Source organism: Sus scrofa, chromosome 7, assembly GCF_054392235.1.
Source record: "Sus scrofa isolate SSC_HxYL_T2T_F1_AM1 chromosome 7, Sscrofa_HxYL_maternal_Yorkshire_Landrace_v2.0, whole genome shotgun sequence".
NCBI lineage: Eukaryota > Metazoa > Chordata > Mammalia > Artiodactyla > Suidae > Sus > Sus scrofa.
This window is the reverse complement of record NC_139389.1, coordinates 71,082,426-71,107,395: the sequence shown is the minus strand read 5'-3', so window position 1 is coordinate 71,107,395 and position 24,970 is coordinate 71,082,426. Positions and strand designations below refer to the sequence as shown.

General features: G+C 34.4%; 1 protein-coding gene across 30 annotated transcripts in view; it reads left to right on the top strand.

The window, feature by feature from the left end:
- The window catches only part of MIPOL1 (mirror-image polydactyly 1), a 308,128-nt gene that overhangs the window by 272,427 nt on the left and 10,731 nt on the right, over positions 1 to 24,970 (top strand). For 14 of the 30 annotated variants that reach the window (XR_014810638.1, XR_014810639.1, XR_014810643.1 and 11 more), the window contains one exon: positions 3,640 to 6,831. Coding sequence is in view for 11 of the 30 variants with exons in the window: in XM_021099138.2 (XP_020954797.1) it covers positions 3,640 to 3,706 (67 nt within the window). In the remaining 19 variants the exon portion in view is untranslated. Of the gene's footprint in view, positions 1 to 3,639; positions 6,832 to 13,440; positions 15,870 to 18,815; positions 18,970 to 24,970 lie in introns of those variants that run through there. The other 16 variants (XR_014810636.1, XR_014810633.1, XR_014810641.1 and 13 more) reach the window with 6 other exon arrangements.

The following is a 24,970-nucleotide window of genomic DNA, read 5'->3' as shown; positions in this document are numbered from 1 at the left end:
TGGCACATAGTATTCATTAGGTTAACTTGCCTTTAAAAATGTATATTAAATGTAAATTAAGAGTGAAAAATAGAAGTAAACTAATTTAGGAGTTTCCGTTGTGGTGCAGCGGAAACAAATCTGACTAGGAACCATGAGGTTTCAGGTTCAATCCCTAGCTTCACTCAGTGGGTTAAGGATCTGATGTTGCCATGAGCTGTGGTGAAGTTCGCAGAAGCTGATCAGATACTGCATTGCTGTGGTGGTGGTGTAGGCCGGCAGCTGTAACTGGGAACCTCCATATGCCATGGGTGCAGCCCTAAAAAGGAAAAAAAAAAAAAAAAGAAGTAAACTAATTCAGAAAATTCACATACTTACTGTAAAACTGTGTATTTCATTATAGTACATACATATTACATAGATACAAAGAAACTATAAAAATAATTGGAAAAAGTAGGATTTCTTTCTATAATATAGCTATAAATGTATTTTTCAAGTTTACAAAAAATTGTGTTATAGCAAATAATAAATTTTGACTATTTTTCCTAATAATGTGCAGTGTCATCAGTTTACTGTCTTATAATGTATTACTAAACTAACAGATGAAATACACCAGCAGATACTTACTCAATTTGACTTAAGTAATAACCTTAAGAAACAGTTTAATGAAGCTATTAAGACAAATAATACATTAACCTATAATCTGAATCCCTAGTAGCCCAAAGTAGGCTTTCAACTAAGAACAAGGAATCAAGGCCCATATTTGTCACTGTCTTATTTTAGGACCTTGTTTAAGTGTTTACTTCTCTGTGCTTCATTTTTTTCCTATTTACAATGAAAAATCCTAATGCTAGCTGTAACCTTTTTCTGTTTCTTGAAGCTGGTGGTAAGCTTTCACTGAGAAACATTTAAAGCAGTTGGAGCCTATTTCAGTAAATTACATATTTTTTTTAAAGGATATTGTTGAGAGTTCCCTTGTGGCACAGCAGATTAAGGATCTGTCATTGTCACTGCAGCAGCTCAGGTGGCTGCTGTGGCATGGATTCAGTACCTGGCTTGGGAACTTCCACCTGCCCTGGGTGCAGCAAAAAAAAAAAAAAAAAAGAGATATTATTGATCAGAACAATAAAGAATAGCCTACAGGCATATCCTGTAAGATGCTTCAGCAGACAGAGTCACTTGCCTTCCTGTCAACAGAGTCCACGGTTGGCAGGTATATTTTCTCTTCCATACAGGAAGAATAGGAACTTCATTGTGTTTCAAAAGTCAGTAAGCTTTTACAAAACTAAGTAATTGACATTTTTCTCATTTCTGAAATCATATTTTCATAAATCATTCAACCTGGATAAACTGAGAATGTAGTTGATCTAGTAATTGTTGAAATATAATAAAGACATTGCAAAACATGATATTTAAGTATTTCCTCCTCACCTCTTACTTTGGCAAGATGTAAGAGTTCTAAATGGAAAGTTATCCTAGTGTATTAAAAAAAAAAAAAACTACAGTAAGATGAGTCTCCCTGTAAAGGAGAAGCCAAAAGGAGCACAGCACAGATTCATCTCAATAATTTGGGATTCCATTGATTTGGAATTCATGATGATGATAACTGTGCAGAGTAAAGCTTACTTTTACATTATGAGGAAGTTTTGTTTTTGTTTTTGATTTCTTTCTTTTTTTTTTTTTAAGGCCTGCACACACAGCACATGGAGGTTCCCAGGCTAGGGGTCAAATCAGATCTGTAGCCTCTGGCCACAGCCACAGACACAGCAATACCAGATCTGAGCCACATCTGCGGCCTACACCACAGCTCACAGCAACCCTGGATCATAAACCCACTGAGTGAGACCAGGGATCGAACCTGCATCCTCGTGGATACTAGTCAGATTTGTTTCTGCCGAGCCACGACCGGAACTCCAAGGGAGTTTTTTTTTTTAATAGTAGTGTAAATGGCATTGTGGGAGAGGATATATTTAACCAACTTGAAAATACTTTCTAACTTTTTACAGTATATGCCAAGAAGTTCTATTAATGGCTTATCAAGGTTTCTACTGGGAGTCTTTTGTTAACACTTAATTCAAGTTATTATCATATTTGAACAATACACCTAAAATTTCATACTGACATTTTCCTTCCCCCTCCTCTACAATTGAGTTAGTGAAACTTTGTCTTAAAAGATTTATATAATCCTATGAATCATAATATTCAAAGTGTGTAGAATAGTACTAGTTTTTATCACTAGGGAACATCTAACTAATACAGACTTATCTGAAATACAGTGAATTCCAGTCCTGACAGCCTAGTTCAAGTTGTTATTGGATGTATAACACTTTGTGTAAAATTTACATTTGAGAAATTTGTGGTAATAAATTTAAGCAAGATATGCCTTTTTATTCTAAGATAATTGCTACATTTCTCAAAGCAAAGATTTTTTTTATGCACAGGAATTTGTTTTGCATTCCTGTTTTCTGCTAACCAAACTCTTGATATATGCAGAGTCTTCTGATAAACTTGAGCTAATTTTCAGTGTTGCATGCAGCTGATTAGCCCATCTAAACCAGTGTGTAAGACACTAAGAATATCCTCATTCCTTTAGTGTCTAGCTTTGTGCTGTGTTTATTTGCAAAGGACCCTCATGCATGGATCCATATAAATGAGGCAAGCTGGAGCAGACTAGACTGTGTCGCTCAGTAGTCTTTGAGGAAAGAGAATTGTGTATATGAAAACTGCTGGGTGTTCTTTTCACTTAAAAGGGAGATTTCTGTGTGTATAACATCAACAAGATTTTTGGTTGAGGATTTATGCTTTCAGTAAAGAAAATAAAAGGGAAAAAAACAATTAACGATCTGATTCCATCATCGTTTGTCAAACAAAACTCTCACTGATTCAATGAATGTGATCTCCCTCCCATAGAATAGCCTAAGAACACTACAGACTGACTTCTGAACTTTTTACTCTATTTTCATTATAATTGGTGAGTTTTTAATCAATTAAAAATCAATTATCTTTGACTCAAAAGGATATATAGTCGTGACTAGCCTATTTATTCTTCAGAATAAAAACTTTTAAAATGTAATACCAAAAAATCTGGTTTTATTAGCTGCAAATCCTTAAATAATTTTTATGCCACTGAGACATGAAGTTTTTCCCACCTAGCCACCTAATACCTACTTTGAAGAGAAGTTTAATATGTAACAAATGTACAGTATACCAGTGTGTCACTTATTTAGCCAAGAAACAGGTGTAAGACTGATAATATTTCTGTATTGAAATATGTGCTTCTTAGGTAAAAATTAGTTTGAAATTGCTCTACATTTAATATGTCATCTCGTCATTACATAGTGATGATTCATTCACAACCTTAATGCAAGTAGGAAAATGTATTAAATGAGTATCTTATATTTTATGTCTAAAGCTGACATAATCTGAAGATCTGGGTTAAAGTTTGTGTTTTTGCTGTTTTTTTAACCTCAAATACTTGGCACTCTGCACCAGTGTCTCTCACTTACAGTAATGCCTTGTTTCTTAACATGACTATCAGGACTGCTTGGTTACCGGCAAATACTGCCCTTTTTCAGCCAAAATATTACTGACAATGATTGCACTTTTTATATTCTTTTTTTTTTTTTTTTTTCTCTTCCCGCCTCCCTGCCCCCAACTTAGGTTGGAAAGACTGGTAGACGTCCTGAGGAAGAAGGTTGGAACAGGGACCATGAGGACAGTGATCTGACTGAAAAAACGACAGTCTGGGGAAGCAATCACATCTGGTGACCAGGCTGCTTCATTCAACACTGTGTAAACACTAAAGCCTTAACTTAGCAAACAGTTGTTAGAAGTGGGACACTCCAACCACATTCCAAGCTGAGATAAAATCAAATCACAAATGTTTAACCACTTTGCTGCTGACTTGAGTTATTTATCCAAATGTATTAACTACAGACTTTTACCAATGGGTAGCTATAAAGTTGCAGCTTTATTTTTCAACTATTTTTATATCTTACTGTATTTAATATAAATATTTTTACTGAAAGACCAATATAGAAACATGGTAATGCTGGTCAGGATCATATCTTCACATATAGCCCTTTCTGAATCAAAATGCAGCAAAATAAATATTGTCTAAACCTTAATCCACTATGTTAGGTGAGAACTTCAAATACATGCATTTTTCAGTATAGAGTTTATCTCTCCTCCAATGAGAGAAGCATATACATGAGTGTATTGTCTTCCTTCAGTACATTCATGTAATCTTTGTTAAGATTAAAAAATATTAAGTATAGATACCAAGAATCAAATGCATAATTGGCTTTAATAAGAGGGGTGCATTAAAATCACATTAATCAAGGCATGATTTTTATTTCACTACAAATACTGCACACTGTTTTCAGTAAAAAGAAGGTAATGTTATTGGTATGTATAAATAAATTCATGTTGTCAGTGTTTTTTAATGTCGGGTCTGAATAATTACCTAAACTCTTATTAAACTGTAGGAATTACCAAGTCTGCCTGATAGGCTGAGATACTTTTGGCTTGAAAATTAGCATGTGCCAGAATGGCTTTAAAAGGCAAGAGCCCAGCAAACATGTTAGGTGTTCTTTTTGTTATCTTCATTTAGATTATCATTTGAAATTTTTTGTGGAAAGGGGGAATCTAATATATAATATACAACAAAATTGTAATATAAAAATATATTGTAACTTTTGGGAGAAAAAGATTAAAGCTGCAGTTTAGTTCCGGTTACCTACTTTTTTTAAAACTTAAAATAATTACATCATTATCAACCACTTCTAATCATGTGAAACTATGAATAAAAGTAACACATATTTGGCTATAGGGAAAATATCTTTTTTTTTTTTTTCAGATTGAATAGTTGAGAAGCCAATAGAAAATGAATATGACCGGAGCAGGATGAAATAGACCATTAGAGATGGAATTAGTGAAAATTTGTAGGCAAGTGAAAAATTTTCTACTCCTGTGCCTTTAAGATTAAACTAAATTATCTACCATTGCCTATTTTCAGAACAAGTACAGAATAATTAACTGCATACACCATTGAAAATTATGCATTTGAATTTTTTTTACTTTGCAAGAAAATGTAAGGCACTTTATCATAGAGTGACAAAAGAATCGTGATGCAAACAAGCTCAATTTCTTTCCTATTAAACCTATTGAATTAACTGATAGAATCATCCCATTGAGTTCAATTTTAGAATTTACTCATGTTGCCTACTTTTAGTTTTTTTAATTGTGAGAATTAAAAAATAAGGAACAATAGGGGTTAAAAAAGAACTAACTGGAATTATTCTACATCTTAAAGAGCATTATAGCCTTTCATAAACCAATGACAATATAAATATAGAAATCTGCAATAATTTGGTCATTCTTGGAGTCTCCTCTCTGGGCTCTAATTGAAACAGGTAGCAGCTTCCTATGTGAAGGAACAGCACCTCTCAAGTCATATGCAGAAGTAAAGAGAAACAGTTCTTGTCAACAAAATAGTCCAATCCTGAATTATCTTCAAATGAATCACAAGTAAACTTAACTTTCAGTTTATTCCTGAAGAACAAACTTTTCTTGAATTGTTGCTTGAGGTTTTATAAAACACAAAATATAGAATAAAGACATTTTTACCGTTTCCAAACATCTCTTTCTGTAACTAAACAATCAGATTAGCATAACCAATTCCAATTATCAATATCCAGAACTTTTATAGACTTTGATATTATAATGTTAAATTTATAAAACACTTCTAACGTCTGCTATTGCTCAGTGCGAGTAACCTCCCCCCTGCCAAATTATTACATTCCCTTGAAAATGAGTTGTCTACAAAATTACAGCCAAATATTTCTACTGATTAATTTCTTGCACTTAAAAAGATCCACCAACATTTCAAATAGTATTTTTGGGGAGGGTATGAAAGAATAGTTTAGCTCACTGAAGGTTAGTTCTCTACATGTTCAATAATAATGCAATTTAAGAGGTATTCCACACTGCCCAGAGGTGTTGGTTTGAGTTTATTTTAAACATCAAGTCTAATTCCTATAATAACATGAGGATTTACATTCCCTTATAAAAAAGTAGTTCAGAGGAAATTCAGAAAAAAATCATACAAATGTGTAGCACATGATGACTTAAAGAATGTTTTCACATCGTTTTTTATTTGATCCCATCAATATTCATATAATAATAACTAACTATATATATCAACCATGTAATAATGATGATAGTAATTTTAGTATTGGTGTTGTTATTATTAATACATTTAACAAATGAGGAAACACACACAGAGGGCCTAGAAATTTCCCAAGGACTGACTAGGACTTAGAGCTGTGGTCTTATGTGTAAACTTCATGCAACCATAGGTGTTCAGACCTTTCTATTAGAAAAAAATTAAAAATCAAAGATTTTTAACTCTTGCAATTTCTGTTATTGTGCCATTTCTTTTACACATATATGTATGAATTTTCTAACAGTTGAAATTATACACATTTCTTTCAGTGAAGTACAGTAATGTGAGCTGTGTATATAAATAGCATCACGTTATTAGTAACTCTCCATAGTATTTTTGTAGCAGGGTGCCTTGCCTTAGCCTCCACTAATTAAGAATATTGTGACAATATATTATTAATAAAAAAGCCTGTGTTATAAGCAAGGTTATTGATTATAAGCGAAGTATAAAGCAGTTATAGCAGAATGTATTAATTATTAATATGTAAGAAATTTCCATTCTACTTTTATAAATAAGCCATTATATTAAAGTTATTTAAAATATTTTTTGTTTTTCAGTGAGAAAGTTGATCCTTTGTATATTTCCTTATTCAAATAAATTGAGGAGTCTTCCTTTCAGGTCACTTACCAATAGACTTAGTTTTATTTCACAAAAAAAGTTAGATTATTAAAAATTTGTAGTCTTAGTATTGGATATAGCTACATAGAAAACCATTTTATAAATAGTATATTTTTAAACATAATTATTAAAGTTTCTATCTTTAAATACTCGACATATTATAATGATAATATGTCTAGTGACATACTAGACTATGTGACATATTATAATGATAAAATAGCAATGACAAATACTAGTGACATATTATAATGATAAAATAGCAATGGCCTATAAATTTGTCTTCTTACATATGGTTTTTATGGAACCCAAATTTTTCACAAGACATTATTGTGTTGTTGATAACTGTTATTTACAGATAGCCTATCTACTCATATCTAGATATGCTTAGATATATAAATACCTAGACACATACACATTCAAATACATTTGCCTTTTTAAATTTTTGATTTTAAAGTCAGTTGTTAGGCTCCAGTGAATTCAGTATTTTGTTCATGTTTTATTACAAATGCACGTGGTTTCTGAGGCTTTTAAACAAATACATGGAATGGTTGAAAGATTTATATTGCTTGTGCTTAGCTAAATATGTCATCTCTAGAAAAGATGTGGTTTATCTTGGCACTGTTTTAAAAACTCAAATATTTTAAACATTTGTTAAGTTGGAGCTTGCACATTTGAACTAGTAGCATACGTTCCAGAATAGCATCTCAAGTTACCAAGTTTTTGTAATCCTTTCACTGGAATAACCTTTTTTGAAAAGATTTTCTTTTTTTATTATATACTCCAAGTTAATTTATAAAGGTTGAAGTTATTTTTAATGTAGCATTTCATAAATAGAATAGGACAACAATAAATGTATATTTTTAAGAATTATTAGAATATTTGTACTACTGATATTTCTTTGCAGAAAGCTTAATATACTTATTTTTAAGGTTATTTTCCAAATACAGTTTTGGAGAATGCTAGAACTTTTGAAGCCACCAGTTTCTTAGCTATCAGATTATTAACATAGGTGCATTTTAATACACAAACTCAAATATCTGAAATATATGAATATTTACTTTTTAGTCATATGAATGCTCTATCACAAACCCTACACATTTAAATGCAATTATTATATATCTAAACAACCCCAAAGGCACTGTACTGAATATTCTGTAAAATATACTGCAGTAAGGAAAAAGATAAGTTCATTCTCAAACTGTGTCTGACTTAAGTTTAATTAAGATAAAAGTCATTATAAACAAATTCACTATTTGTTTATAATGACTTTGTCTGACTTAAGTTTAATTAAGATAAAAGTCATTGTAAACAAATTCACTATTTAGATATCAAAAAATTGTATTAATAAAATAATAGAGAAACAATATTTTTGGTAAATGTATTTATAAAGACCCTAAGAAGGGAAATCAAATTTTCTTAATTAAAAATAATAGACTGGGAGTTCCCATCATGGCTCAGAAGATAACAAACCCAACTAGGATCCATGAGGATGCGGGTTTGATCCCTAGCCTTGCTCATTGGGTTAAGGATCTGGGCATTGCCGTGAGCTATGGTGTCAGTCACAGATATGGCTCGGATCTGGCATTGCTGAAGCTGTGGCGTAGGCTGGCAACTGGAGCTCTGATTGGACCCCTAGACCAGGAACTTCCACATGCCACAGGTATGGCCCTTAAAAAAAAAAAAAAAAAAAAATAGACTGGTTTGAATCTACTACAGAGCACCTACACTAATTTTGGAGTTTGTATGTGGAATTTTGCTCTAACCAATAGCTAAAATCTAAAAAACATTGCTTCTGTTGTGTTTCATTATTCAGTAAATTATTCAATAAAGACAAGGTAAATATAAACAGACTATGTACCATTCTATCACCTGTAGTCAACTTAGAATTTAAAGCTTAAGTTCCCATCATGGCTCAGTGGAAATAAATCTGACTGGCATCCATGAGGATGCAGGTTAGACCCCTGGCCTTGTTCAGGGGATTAAGAATCTGGCCTTGCCATGAGATGTAGTGTAGGTCGCAGGTGCTGCTCAGATCTGGCATTGCTGTGACCATGGTGTAGGCCAGTGGCTACAGCTCTAGTTTGACTGCTATCCTGGGAACCTCCATATGCCAAGAGCACAGCCCTTAAAAAAAAAAAAAAAAAAAAAAAAAATTTAAAGTTTAAGGTATGTGACTAAAGGGTTTGGAGGGGAAACAATAGAAATCATTGGGACAGAGTTTCTATAAACTGATAGGATCTAAACTATAATGTTACTGTGTAAAAAATTGTCTCTCCATGTATGTTGTTAAAACGTCATACATTTTACTTTCACATATGTACACAATAATAACTTTGTTACTGTTTTTACTTTAATTAACTATTGAGGTGATTTTAAAAACATTAATCAAGGAAATTAAAGAGGATTCAAAGAAATGGAAAGATATTCCATGCTCCTGGATTGGAATAATTAATTTTTTTTCTTTGTCTTTTCTAGGGCCGCACCCACACATGTGGAGGTTCCCAGGCTAGGGGTCTAATCAGAGCTGTAGCCGCTGGCGCATGCCACAACCACAGCAATGTGGGATCCAAGCTGCATCTGCAACCTACACCACAGCTCACGGCAACGCCGGATCCTCAACCCACTGAGCAAGGCCAGGGACCAAACCCACAACCTCGTGGTTCCTAGTCGGATTCATTAACCACTGCACCACGATGGGAACTTCTAATTAATATTGTTAAAATGGCCATACTTCCCAAAGCAATTTACAGATTCAGTGCAATCCCTATCAAATTACCCATGACATTTTTCATAGAACTACAACAAATAATCCCAAAATTTATATGGAACCATAAAAGACCCAGAATTGCCAAGGCAATCCTGAGGAAACAAAAACCAAGCAGGAGGCAAAACTCTCCTAGACTTCAGACAGTATTGCAAAGCTGCAGTCATCAAGACAGTGTGGTACTGGTACCAAAACAGACATACAGACCAATGGAACAGCATAGAGAACCCAGAAATAAACCTAGACACCTGTGGTCAATTGATCTTCGACAAAGGAGGCAAGAATATAAAATGGGGAAAAGACAGTCTTTTCAGCAAGTGGTGCTGGAAAAACTGGACAGCCACATGTAAATTAATGAAACTGGAGCACAACTTCACACCATGCACAAAAAAAAAAAACTCAAAATGGTTTAAAGACTTAAACATAAGACAAGACATCATCAAACTCCTAGAAGAGAACATTGGCAAAACATTCTAGAACAACAACCATACAAATGTTTTTTTAGGTCAGTCTCCCAAAGCAACAGAAATAAAAGCAAAAATAAACCAATGGGACCTAATCAAACTGGCAAGCTTTTGCACAGCAAAGGAAACCATTAAAAAAATTTTTTTAATAAAAAAGACAGCCTGTGGAATGGGAGAATATAGTTTCAAACGATGCAACTGACAAGAACTTAATCTCTAAAACATACAAACAACTTATGCAACTCAACAGCAAAAAATAAACAACCCAATTGAAAAATGGGCAGAAGATCTGAATAGACGTTTCTTCAAAGAAGATACACAGATGACAACAAGCACATGAAAAAATGCTCAACATCACTGATTATTAGAGAAATGCAAATCAAAACTACCATGAGGTACCACCTCACACTGGTCAGAATGGCCATCATTAGTAAGTCTACAGATAACAAATGCTGGAGAGGGTGTGGAGAAAGTTGTACCCTCCATCACTGTTGGTGGGAATGTAAATTGGTACAACCACTCTGGAAAACAGTATGGAGGTACCTCAGAAAACTATATATAGAACTACCATATGGCCCAGTAATCCCACTCTTGGGCATATATCAAGACAAAACTTTCATTGAAATAGATACATACCCCCACATGTTCACTGAAACACTCTTCACAATAGCCAAGAAACCACCTAAATGTTCGTTCACAGAAGAATGGATTAAGAAGATGTGGTATACAATACACAGTGGAATACTACTCTGTCATAAAAAAAGAACAAGATAATGCCATTTGGAGCAACATGGATGAACAGGAGACTCTTACACTAAGTGAAGTAAGAAAGAAAAACACAAATACCATATGATATCACTTATACCTAGAATCTAATATATGGCACAAATGAACCTTTCCACAGAAAAGAAATTCATGGACTTGGAGAACAAACTTGTGGTTGCCAGGGGGGAGGGGGAGGGAGTGGGATGGACTGGGAGTTTGGAGTTAATAGATGTAAACTATTACATCTATTGCAATCATTTGGAGTGGGTAAGCAATGAGATCCTGCTGTATAGCACAGGGAACTAACTATATCTGGTTGCTTGTGATGAAACATATTGGAGGACAATGTGAAAAAAAGAATATATATATATATATATATATATATATATATATATATATATATATGTGTGTGTGTATGACTGGATCACTTTGCTGTACGGTATAAAATTTTAGAACATTGTAAATCAACTAAAATGGAAAAAATAAAAAAAAATAACAGCATTATTTTATAGTTACACACATATTTACCATTTCTGGTGCTCTTTTTTTTCTTTGTGTAGATCCAAATTTCTATCTGTTACCATTTTCTTCCTAAATATTTATTTTTTATGCTAATGCAGGACTAAGTAATCAATTATTTAAGCTTTTGTATGTTTGGAAATCTCTCTTCCTTCCCTTCGTTTTATGAAAAAAAGTTTTTGGCTGGCTATAGAATTCTAGGTTAACTTTTTGAAAAATATTTTCAGTATGTCGCACTATTATCTCTGGTTTGCTTTGTTCCTGCTGTCATTTTTACTTTTGTTCTCTATGCTTATGTCCTCTGGCTGCTTTAAAAGTTTTCCCTTCATCACTTGTTTTAGCCAGTTTAATTGTGATACGCTATAATTTCCTGCATACTTATGTACTTATGATTTTTTGAACTTGTTGTTCCATGGATTTATAATCTTTATCAAGTTTTTAAAATTTCAGCTATTATTATTATTTTTTTTTGTCTCTTAAACTCTTTCCTCTTCCTGGAACTACTATTTGATATATATTAGGCCACTTGAGGCTCTCCTACAGTTTATTCATTCTCTGTTTATTTGCAGGGGTGGGGGGGGCCTCCTTTTCCTCTGAGTGTTTTAATTTTGGATAGTTTCTACTGCTTTGTCTTCAAATTTACCAACCTGTTCTTTTGCAGTGTCTAATGTGCTCTTCTTAATCCCATCGAGAGCCTTTTTCTTCACAGACATATTTTTCATCTAAAAATTAAAATTGGGTATTTTTAATGTCTTTCTCATCTTTAATTTTTTCATGCTTTACATTATATTTTAGAATATAAAAAATATAGTCCTAATAACTGTTTTAATGTCCTTGTCTGTTAACTCTATTTCCAGGTCTGTTTCTATTGATTTTTTTTCTTATCATGAATAATATTTTTAGTTGCTTGAGTTCATAGACCCATGAAATCTCTGACATCAATTTTAGGAAATATTTGGTCAGTATCTTTTTCCTTCTTCTGTGACTCCAATTATATATTTTTAATATATTTTTCAACTGTGTGCCCACATGTCTCTTCTGTATCTTCCATTTTTTCTCTATGTGCATTACTTTTGAATTTTCAAAACTACCTTTTATATCACTAATCCTCTCTTCTAAGCCATCTATCCAGTTCTTTATTTTAAATGTTTTTCTAATTTAATTTTCTTACTTTTTAAATTAAAGAATAGTTGATTTACAGTGTTCCCTCAATTTCTGCTATACAGCAGAGTGACCCAGTCATACATATACATGCATTCTTTTTTTTCCATACTAGCTTCCATCATGTTCTAGCCCAAGACATTGGATATAGTTCCCTGTGCTATATAGTAGGACCCCATTGCTTATACATTTTAAATATAATAGGTTGGATTTACCAACCCCAACCTCTCTGTCCAGCCCAATCCCTCCTCCCTCCCCCCGACAACCAGAAGTCTGTTCTCTATGTCTGTGAGTCTATTTCTGTTTTGTAAATAGGTTCATTTGTGCCATATTTTAGATTCCACATATAAGTGATATCATATGGTATTTGTCTTTCTCTTTCTGACTTAGTGATTATTTCTGAATCTCTAGTTGCATCCATGTTGCTGCAAATGGCATGGTTTTGTCCTTTTTCGTGACTGAGTAGTATTCCACCACACACACACACACACACACACACACACACACACACACACACACATATACTACATCTTCTTAATCAGTCTGTCTGTTGATGGACATTTAGGTTGTTTCCATGTCTTGGCTATTAAAAATAGTGCGGTGATGAACATAGGGGTGCATGTATCTTTTTGAATGAATGTTTTGTCCAGATATATGCCCAGGAGTGAGACTGCTGGACCATATGGTAGTTCTTCTTTTAGTTTTATGAATAAAGTTCTTAATTTCAGATTCTGTATTTTTCAGTGCTACAGATTCCTCTTGCTATTTTTGGTACTTTGCATTTCTCTGATGAAACACTTGTCTTTCTAAATATATTATCTCCCCTTTGCCTCTGTTTTCTTGACCATTGTAGTCATAATTAATTAAAAATCCACATCTACTAACTCCAGAATCCAAATCACCCATGGGTCTTTCTCTCTTTTCTGTTTGTTTCTACTGTGTAGGTGCATGGTCCTGTCCCTTGGCATGCCTATTAATTGTTGATTGAATATAAGACATCCTGAGCCTCTAGGTGATTTTGTTTTTCACCAGAGAGGACTTAGCCTTTCGTCTATTGGAAAGATTGAGTGGAAGCTAATCACCTTAATCCAGTCAGGTACTGTGTATTGCGTTGAAGCTGGGTTGCAGTTTGAATGAGTCTCAGTTTTCTCTGTTTTGCCTCTTTTCCTATGGGATAACTTACTAGGCTTTCAATGGTAAAGGTAATATCTTCCCTGGGGACCTTTTAGGTATTCTCATCTGGGCTTTTTTAACCTCCCATTTAGGACAGCTCAGAATTTGCCAAATATTTTGAAGGGGAAACAAGTCGGGTATCTCAGACCCTCTGGTTCTCCAGCCCTGCAAGATTGCCAAAAGCACTGCTGGTTCCTCTGTCCCTAGCAGCATTCTTCTGCCAAGGTAAAGCCCAGAGTATCATTCTCACCTTCACCCGGAACCAGCAAATGCCTCCAGGGGAAGGAGCAGCTACAGACCATATTTTACCTCTCAGTTCTCTCTTCTCGAATCTTAGTTCCTTTAGTTGTCTTTGTTTCAGCCCCTCTCTGATATTTTTAAACAAATACTTTTTGTACTTTGTCCAGCTTTGCTAGTCGTTCTTGGCAGGAGCGCAGATCTGCCACAAACGACTCTGTTCTGTCTGGAAGCAGAATTCCAGTGAGTTTTTAATTTCTCTTAATATATTTTTCATTTCAGGAAGTTTTATTTTGTTCACTCCCAAACCCATTTGGTCATTTTTGTGATGTCTTGCTCCTACCTCATCTTTTTAACCCCTTTTAAATTTTCTTGTATGTTTTAAACATGCTTATTCTATACTTCCGATTATTTCAATATCTCAAGTATTTACTGCTCCAATTTTGATATTATTTCTGCTGGCTTCATTTATCTTTGCTTTTTGTTTATATATTTCCTGATTCATGAATGTGGGCTTATATGTCCTAAAATTAGTCTCTGTGGGACTCTTTCCCCCCGCCCCCACTTTTTAGGGTAGCATCTGTAGCACATTAAGTTCCCAGCCTAGGGATCGAATCAGAGTTGCAGGTGTCAACCTACACCACAGCTCGCGGCAACGCAGGATCCTTAACCCACTGAGTGAGGCCAGGAATCAAACCCGTGTCCTCATGGATACTAGTCGGATTTGTTTCTGCCGAGCCACAACAGGCACTTTCTCTGTGGGACTTTTCAAGGCCTGAATTGAAGATGGGTTCCTTCATAGAGATTTAGTATTTGCTTCTGCCTGGGAACATGTACAGGCCTTAGCACACTTTAAAATCTTAATTTGAATATTATTGGTCCACTTAAAAATAATAATTTGGGGTGAAAATCCACACGAGGTCTAGCTTCTGTTTATAAAATTCATAGAAGGAATTTTTTTTTGTATTTTCCATTCAAGGTCTGAGTTTAATATTTCTCTTTGTGGCTGGGCCTGGGTTTTGTCCACTATCCCCTGCTCCATTAGGAGGCATGAAAACCAAAGCTCAACTTTACCTCTGTCATAAGTCAGATGCTCTCAAGGTAAAAACTGTCCTTTGTGCTTCACCTATCATTAAGGGTTCCCAGTTTTACTTAGGTTTTGGGCCTCAGTATTCCTTACTGACTTACCAAAATAATGATGCATTTGAGAGGTTGTTTGTCATTTTCTGTCCTACATGTTTGGTTGTTCACTGTGGGAGGTTCTGGGTCCATCACAGTAGAAAACAGTAGTCAGGCCTGAATATTATTTACACACACACACATACTGCTAATAAATGTTCTGAATTTAATATCACTTGTATACATGATTAAAAGGAATAGATAATAAATTTACCTTCAGGATCATAATTGCAGCTCTTTGTCCCCACCAGTAACTACAAGCAGTTTTTCATTAGAGAAAAGAAAATGATTGAATAATCCAAATTAGCCTGGGCAAGAAAACTAACAGCTGCCTAAAATGAAATGTTTGAGTTATGAGCCATGTGCCACTTTGGTTTATCTGCAGCCAAAAGGTTCAGAATCCTTATTCAATTAACCACGTTGCTTGGGAGGGCCTGGTTGCCCTGAATGAGAGCTGCCTGGTGATGAGTAAGAGGTATCCGTGACACACAAGTTCAGACCTTGCAACTCTGTTTTTGTTGTTTGAACTTTCTTCTTTGTTGTAGCTAGGGATCCGGCATGGAATTTAAACACTTGTGTGGTAACTCCATTCCTTCAGCCATTGTGTTGTTAAGCTCTAGCTAACGAACTTTTAACACTGGTTCCATGTAAGGTAAGACTTAGAAAAAAGCAGCAGTCAACGTTTCTGGTTTTATAAATAAAACCATATGATGTGTCTTTAGCAAAGTAAGATACTCCTGCATATCTAGTCCAGCCACTCCCCCCCAAAAAATAGCCTTCAAAATATATTTGAAAAATAAAGAAATAAACCAAGGTGCACCTAAGAAAGCTTAAATTAAGAAGTGGCTTTCATTTCAGAAAATCTCACCTACTGTAACAGAAACTTCAAAATGTATACCTGTTTTGAAACTTGGGAACTTTGCATAAAAGAGAGATGCTAAAATTACGTAATATTTGAAAAGGTGAGAGCTGCCAAACGCACCAGTCAAGTATACTTTGTCTCGTGTGGAATTTTCTTCCATGCCAACAGTTTCTGTTGCTTAGGGAGACCCTCCTGGTGGTGCCACAAAGAATGTTTCTCAAACCCATATAGATTATGTACACATTGGCTTGCTAAAGACAAGTTTGATTTTAAATCTCTCAACTTCATTTTGCTTCTTAATATACTGTTTTGAAACAAAAACCAGATGACTAAAAGAGAGGAAACAATTTTTTCTTCAATTCGTAAACCAGCTCTGAAGATAATTCTGGAGGAGAAAATTCAAATATGGTTTGAACAGCGATGTAGTAGTTTGACAAAATAGCTCAGTATTACTGCTTTAAAGAATGGCTCTTTAGTTGAATGGTACACTGATTACTAGTATCTTACATCATAGTCATCATTTTACAAAGTTAAATTTGTTTTTGCATATTTTCTTAAATTGTGGTCATATTGTAAAGAGTAATTGTGAACTTTTATTTAGGTGACATAGAGGAATGTGAATAGGTAATCTTGTTTGTCAATTGGAAGTGAGGAAAAACTTGAAATCAGAAGTTTTCTGGGAGTTCCCTTTATGGCTCAGCAGAAACAAACCCGACTTGTCAGCTAGTATCCATGAGGATGCAGGTTCGATCTCTGGCCTGGATCAGCGGGTTAAGTATCCAGTGTTGCGTGAGCTATGGTATATGTTGCAAACATGGCGCAGATCCCTCGTTGCTGTGGCTGTGGCGTAGGCTGGCAGCGGTACCTCCAATTCAACCCCTAGCCTGGCAACTTCCATATATATGCCACAGGTGCAGCCCTAAAAAGCCAAAAAAAAAAAAAAAAAAGGAAGAAGAAGAAAGAAGTTTCCCTTCAGTTAAGACCTCAATTATATCAAAGAATCACTTTATTTCTGCTTTTATAAAAGTTGCAACAACTTTTTCAAGAAATATAGCTAACTTGTGGACTGCAAGTTTAATTATTGCAGATATTATTGTCTTTAAGTTCCAGTTCTTTATTATTGTTTCAATACCTAAGCCCTATCCTGGGATATTTGAGAGCAAAAATAAATTGTGCATGAACATTACCCACCAAGTTAACAGCTTCAAAATTTAGTATTTAGTTACTAATTTTATTTTATCTCTTCTTTAGTCTCCACCAATTTTCATCATGTACTTTGTTGTATGAAGATCGTAAAGCTTAAAAAATGCCCACCATTCTTCAATAAATAGGTCATTTATAGCAAAGGCTTTTTGTAACACTTAAGCATAGAACACTCACTGCATTTTCCTTGTATGACCATGATGTTAACATACTGAAAACTTTAAGTTCCCTGAAGAGTTTCTTCTTATAAATCTGTCCTAGCTGTGTCTAACTAAATTATGTTTTCTTAAGATAGTATGTCCTCTGAAATTGTTTCTAGTATGTGTCTTACACACAAAGTTAACTATCTTGGTTATAATTGACTGCCAGCAGATAGATTCACTTTTGATAACAGTATTTTGTTCCTGATTTTCTAGGAGATGAAGCTTCTTTCCTCATCAGTCAACAGTAAACCCAAACTACCAACATCGTTTACCATGTTTAAAAATTAAAATGATCTTAATAAATAGTGCTCAAATGATGGCACATGGCCAAATGAATCATCTTTGCCCTAAAGAAACACAAAGGGTAAAACACTACCCATGTAAGACTTAATTTTCTTGAAATTCATCAGACAAGAAGTGAAAATGCTATATAGATTCTTAGCTTTTGTCTTGAACATCTGAAGTTCTCTTAGCTAGTAATTTTTTACTTAGATTTATATCTATAATCCTAGGATCTCCCATCTCTTTGAAGCCAGTTAATTAAAACATGTAATCACCTTATAGAACTTTCACATTAGGGTAATATGAGAGAAAAGGAATTGAATGACTTTCATAATGTGACATAAGCCGGCATTTTCAGAGCTAGACGTACAAATGCATGTCCATTCCTAAGCTCTTGCTTCCCTGTTTCTGTTAAGAGCAAAAATTTGTGCCATCATAGTTAATGTTTTGACAGATTTTATCATAAACCTTGCTGTTGTAAATTTGCCTTGAGCCAAAATTTAACATGTTGTAAGCTCAGAAACAGTTTTTACTGTTAGTGACCAGGAAAGAAAATAAATCAATTACACTCTTTTGAATGATAGGAGTAGAGAGTTTAACTCTTTAAAAGTTACACATTACTTAAAATTTGAGAGAAATTTGCATTTTTATATTCAAGATCTCTCAGTTGTCAATAAAACATACATAAACATTTTTGTGATTCTCACAAAGAAGAATATATCAAAGAAAGTATTATGAGTCTTAAATATGCTCATTAAATTTCATCACCAAAATATTACCTCTCATTTTTAAAATTATTTTGCTTCTGAATAATCAATCAGAATGTACTTCTAGACCCTGTTTGATGGTGTCTGTCATCTATTGCTTTGTAACTACTTAGAGTATTGTTAAACATATTCCCCACTCATTGCTCTAACAACCTACAGATCTAGATTTTTTTTCTCTCTAAAACATCTTCAATGACCATGACCATTAATATTTACTCATAAATGCATTTGTACACAGGCTAAATCATAGCACATCAATGAAGAAAGAGTTGTAGCCCAGTTCTTTACCCTAGAATAAATCAAATCAACAAATATTTATTGAATGTCTACTATGTGCAAATAGCCCTGGACTGGTCAGCTTTTAAAAGCCACCCAACTTTTCCCACTGACAAATCAAAGCATTATTATTTCAGTATTACGGAAGCTGATTCCATGTCCTTTAAGTGACACAGCTTGTGAGGACCCTGCAGTTACTTGGGATAAAGAAAGATAAGGAAGAGAAAGCAAATTCACAAACTGAAAAGAGAAGAAAGAATAACTTAAATTATCACCGGTGGATTGCATCATGTATGTATTTATGTGTGTGTGAATTTATATGTATGACTATATACTGTTCATGTGTATATTTATGTATGCATATACACACAGAAGAATGAGTGAATTTGAGAAAAATACCCTTTGTCAAGGTGACATTGGCATTTATTTTTCAGTCAGAGCTTTGCGTTAAAAATAGGCTTAATAGTCTGGCCAGTGTTAAGTTCTATGGTACCACAAACCGAATATATCATAATATAACAGCAAGATTACTCAACATGACCCCTCAAATTCTAAAACCCAGCTTGCCTTAAAGTCTGTTAGGAGATGATTTTATCAATCAATAGATTTACAATAGAAAAGCTGACTTCTACAATGTTACTATAAAAAATTATGATAGAGGCCTAAATAAGAAGTTAATTTTATCATAAATAAGAGAAGCTACTTAAATGCTCATTTACTAATTGTTATTGGAAACTAAATCCACCAGTAAGAGACAAAACTTGTATACTTTATTATACTACATTATGTAGTATACCATATTATTTTATACTATATATAGTATACTATGTATTATGCTATAATGCTCTATGCATCTGTAAAAGATAAAATGGTACACTATCTCACATAAAATAATTAAATGTGTTTCCTCAGTGAGGTATAAAAGGGAGGCTGTCAATAATTTTCAGTTTTGCAGAATTAATCCTGGCTACTTTTCACACACACATACACAGGTGACTAATGATATCACTGACATTATCATGAGGGATGTCATGTCAATTTTAAAATGTTTGTTAAGGAGAATTTATCTATTTTTACCTCTTATTGTTTAGCTAAGATTAATTTCTAGTTAAAATTAGATTCTTTTAAGCAGCAGCTTTTATCTTTCCTAGAATGTCTGAAATTAGTTTCTCAAATTTCTGAGGGAAAAAATGGTATAGCTCTGTTATTCAAAGTTTATGCTTCTCTTATGAAATTGTTGCTTGTTACGATCACTTTGAAGCAAAGATATCTTTTCATATGTCCTTGTAATTTTGATACTTTTTGATCTGGTTGTAATTTATTTTCAAAGTATACCCTAATTTCTCTATAGTGGATTTTGGATTTCTCCTCAGTGTATGTACACTCTTTTCTCTTCTTGGTAAAACCATACTCTTGGCCTTGGCAAATATAGTAAGCACTCTCAATGTGTGACTACATTTGTTTGATTTCTTTTATTTATTTTCTTGACATGTTATAATTAATGTTTTTGAATATATTTTAAACAAAATTCCACTTGGATTACCCAGACATAATGCTTAAGTTCATGAAGAAATATTCTCTTTAGGGTTGTTTCTGATCTTCATTTCATCTTTCCCCTCCTTTGACCAGAATTTCCAATACTAAGACCCTCTCACCTAGGACCTAGCCTGGATTCACCTGCCCCCTTGTGGTATTCCTCTCTGAATAGTTAATTGATTTTTGAAATTTGAATTTGGTATTACATAGCCTGAGAAAATAAACCTCTTTACTCTTGTGTAACAGTCTAAGATCAGAAAAGTTTTCTTCTGGTAGTCACTGACTAGCAAAAAACTATGAAAGAAGTTTCTTATTTAATTTAGAGCAGAAGAAGAAAATTGAGCACTCTAAAGAAATTACTAGCTTGGAATGAATGATGATCTAGAATCAATATTAGTGGAATGAATGATGATCTAGAATCAATATTAGATTGATAAACTAAAGAGATGTTTTCAAGATACTCATAAAGCCACTTAAAGTCAAATTTTTTCTATGTCAAGTTCTCCTTTTTAGTGAGTGGAAGAAGAAAGGAAAATGTTGCTCTATTTTATTTAAATTTTAAATAGATTTCCTAAACCTCTCATAAAGGATGAATTAGTAAACATAAAAAAAATATTGTACTGTATGGTCAGATATTTTGGTACAATTGACAAAAATAGGGTTTTATTTCTCTCTCTGAAAAAAGGAATTCCTTCATGAGCCACAGGACTAATTTTTACATCTTGAATTGAAGCCAATATTGAAGCCACATGGGATAGTGATGATATATTCAGTGAGTGAATTACCTAGACAGAAATTCAGACATTTTGCAAGAATAAGGATGTAAGAATTAGTCATCTGGTTATTAAAGAATAATTGCAGATAACAGAAAGGGAAAGAGGAAAGAAAAGCACTATTTACATTTTTGAAAATTGTCTTTCTGGGGTTCCCCTTGTGGCTCAGTGGTTAACAAATCTGACTAGGAACCATGAGGTTGTGGGTTTGATCCCTGGCCTTGCTCAGTGGGTTAAGGATCCGGCATTGCCTTAGGTTGCAGACACAGCTTGGATCCCACATTGTTGTGGCTCTGGCGCAGGCCAGCAGCTACAGCTCCAATTAGACCCCTAGCCTGGGAACCTCCACATGCGGCGGGAGTGGACCCAGAAAAGGAAAAAAGAAAAATTGTCTTTCTTAGAAGGAAGAAATGAATTCATAAATTATTGTTAGTAAGACCCCAAGTAATTTTTAAAGATATTTTTTTCTGTCTGTTAACTGTAAATGCAGAAAGAGTTTTCTCTTTCTATGCTGTTCCACCTCCTACCCCTACTCTCCACCAAAGACTGGTTTGATTCAATAATTTGATCATTTTAAACATTATGTCACCTCACTGGAGATCTAGAAGAAGAAAAGTATGCAGGCTTTAATGAAATTTTAGTCCAGCTTCCAAATTTGTAGTGTCCAGCATTCCTTTGCCACTTCTTACATTTGTAACAGTTTACCTATAAACAGGTTCCCAGAAAGCCAGGTTCAAATTTTGGCAGACTTACCTCACCTCTTTGTCCTTCCAAAGTACATAAATGCTAACCTGTATTCACAGTGAGGAAGGGAGAGTCATTCCTGTGAGACTTTTAAAACCAAGACCCTTTCTGCTCCCTACCAAGTTACTGCCATTCTCTCCAAAGGAATAAAGTTTTGTCAGTGTGCCTTGGCATAATTTCTTCAGCCTGGATTAAACACAGGTGACTGAGAGTCTACCTTATCTCCACAGGGCATTAGTCACTCTATAAAAGTTAAATTTATTATGAAATGCTTTGTTTGTGTTAACATATATCTTCTCTGGAAGTTGGAAACAAAGGCATGTCCTTTAAGACTCCATATGGGGAAAACACATCCTCCTTTGGAATTTAACCTTAATTTGAACCAAGATCTGTGAAAGAAAAGCACTTTAGTGTATTGTTCCCTTGCTCCACCCCTCTTTCCCTTATCTAAATGGGGTTACTGTTGCTTCGTGTTTTTTAACTCTTCCCATTCCAAACCTTGCTTTCCTGAGTTTAAAATAACCTTAGAAGTATATTAAAATAATTGTGGCAAACAGTTAGGCTGTGTTTTTAAGCATAAGTGGTTTTATGTAACCTATTAATTCTCATATCTTTAAAATCAAATAAATAGAACACCAGTTTATACTTACGTATCTTGTTGTTCATAACATTGTTTTAACAAATGGTACATTGTAAAGAACATTTTATTTCCTGAAAATCTTCTCTAAGATGCACTTGCTAGCAAACATTGTCATGTATGGCATAGCTTATACTGATTCAGCAGTAAAGAATAATTAGAAGAAAAGTTTACATTAAGAAGGATGAGGAGGTATATTTGAAAGACTAATTTTTACCTGTTTTTCTTCAGTCAGTTTGCATAGTCCTTTTTTTTTTTTTTTTTATCTTTTGTCTTTTGTCTTTTTAGGGCCGCACCAGAGGCAAAAGAAGGTTCGAAGGCTAGGGGTCTAATCAGAGCTGTTGCTGCAGGTCTACACCACAGCCACAACAACACCAGATCTGAGTCGCATCTGTGGCCTACACCACAGCTCACGGCAACGCCAGATCCTTAACCCACTGAGCAAGGCCAGGGATCGAACCTGAAACCTCATGGTTCCTAGTCGGATTTGTTTCCACTGCGCCATGACAGGAACTCTTAGTTTGCATAATCTTGCAGTGCCTTCAGTGTATCTAAATCCATAGATGTTCCAGTGCTTTTTTTTTTTAAGCAAAAGCAAAGCTTCCATGGCTGCTGCTCCCCTCATAACAGATCAGTTGTTTATAAGCAGCAAAGAGAGTTATTTCCAATTTTTTTTTCACTTTTAAAAATTCTGCTTATGTGAATATTTAGTTTCTTTAATAGCATCTGCCAACAAATTTGTAATTATCCAAATGATTTTCCTTCATTATCTTTTATTACATTAAGAAAAAATAAAAAACTAAATATGAATATAAGCTTAGATATTCATTTATTCTTAAAAAATATAAACATGATTTTAAATTGATATGTATCCAATTCTACTCAAAATAAGTGTCTTCAGCATTATTAAATTGAAAATTTCTAAGCAAAATAAGAAATTCACACCAAGACATTTACAGATAGTCATATATTCCTTATCACATAGTATATTTCATTTAAACTATAATGTTGAAATTAGTTTGATTAATATGTTCTTTAAAATATGGAACATATGCCTAGTACATTTAGGGCAGTAGGACATTTATCATAAGTAATATCAAATCAGGAGTTCCCGTCGTGGTGCAGTGGTTAACAAATCCGACTAGGAACCATGAGGTTGTGGGTTCGGTCTCTGCCCTTGTTCAGTGCATTGACGATCTGGCGTTGCCGTGAGCTGTGGTGTAGGTCGCAGACGCGGCTCGGATCCCATGTTGCTGTGGCTCTGATGTAGGCTGGCAGCTACAGCTCCGATTCGACCCCTATCCTGGGAAACCTCCATATGCCACGGGAGCGGCCCAAGAAATGGCAAAAAGACAAAAAAAAAAAAAAAAGTAATATCAAATCAGGGTATCACTGTTCTCATCAGCCCTGCCTACATTTATTGGTTCCACCCCAAACAACCCTCATATGACATTCACTGAAGCGTAGTCTCCACTACTTGTTAGCACTTGATTGTATACTGCCATTGCTATTTAAATTCATAATATGTAATACTTTTTCATGGGAATAATAACTCAGAACAATAATAGGTTGACAATTGGAATATTTTATCACAAGTCCTCAATTCTCTTGGACTTTGCACTGCATTAGACACTGATTGAGACACACTTTCTTAAAAGACAACAGTCCTATACCTCTGTTGCTCCAGATTTTTCCAAGTATGATTTTGGATGACTATCTTCATGGTATATAGAGATGCCTGTATATCATTTATTCATGGTCCTACTATAAGGTAGTCATAGGAAAATCTTTCACAGGAGTAAAATGGTCGAAATGATAGATGAACAAGATAATGGGAGACAAGGTAATAGTTAAGTATAAGACTGAAAAGGCAGGGAATTTCCATCGTGGTTCAGGGGGAGACAACTCTTACTAGTATCCATGGTGACACAGGTTCGCTCTCTGGCCTTGCTCAGTGGGTTAAGGATCCGGCATTGCTGTGAACTGTGGTGTTGGTTGCAGATGCAACTCAGATCTGGCTTTGCTGTGGCTGTGGTGTAGGCCCGCAGCTACAGCTGCAATTAAACCCCTAGCCTGGGAAACTCCATAGGCTGCAGGTTAGGCCCTAAAAAAAAAAAAAAAAAAAAAAAAAAAAAAAGACTGAAAAGGCAGATGTTAACTATAAACAAAAGAATGAAAACTGTGGACTTTGTAGATGATGGGGAGAAACATTTTGGCAAAAACTAAAATAAAGGAGCAAAACAGAGAGAAACAACCAAAGATAATTCCACACTGCCACATGTATCAATTTAATGAATCCCAAAGTATTTGCAAACTTGGATGTGTGTGTGTGTGTGTGTGTGTGTACACAAATGTAGACGAGAGGTCTTCACGTATTAAATTTTAAAGATGTAAGGATGTGGCAAAATAATCAGAATAAGAAAATACTGAGCATCTTTGCTAACCAGTTATATTACTAGACAAAGCCATCCATATCAGATGAAAGTAGAAATAATAAAATAATGAGTCTATTCATGAACTATATTATGTTCATTAATTCTTATTTTTCTTTGAATCTCCAGCATTAACTAGAACATACTGACTATAGGAGACACTTAAAAAT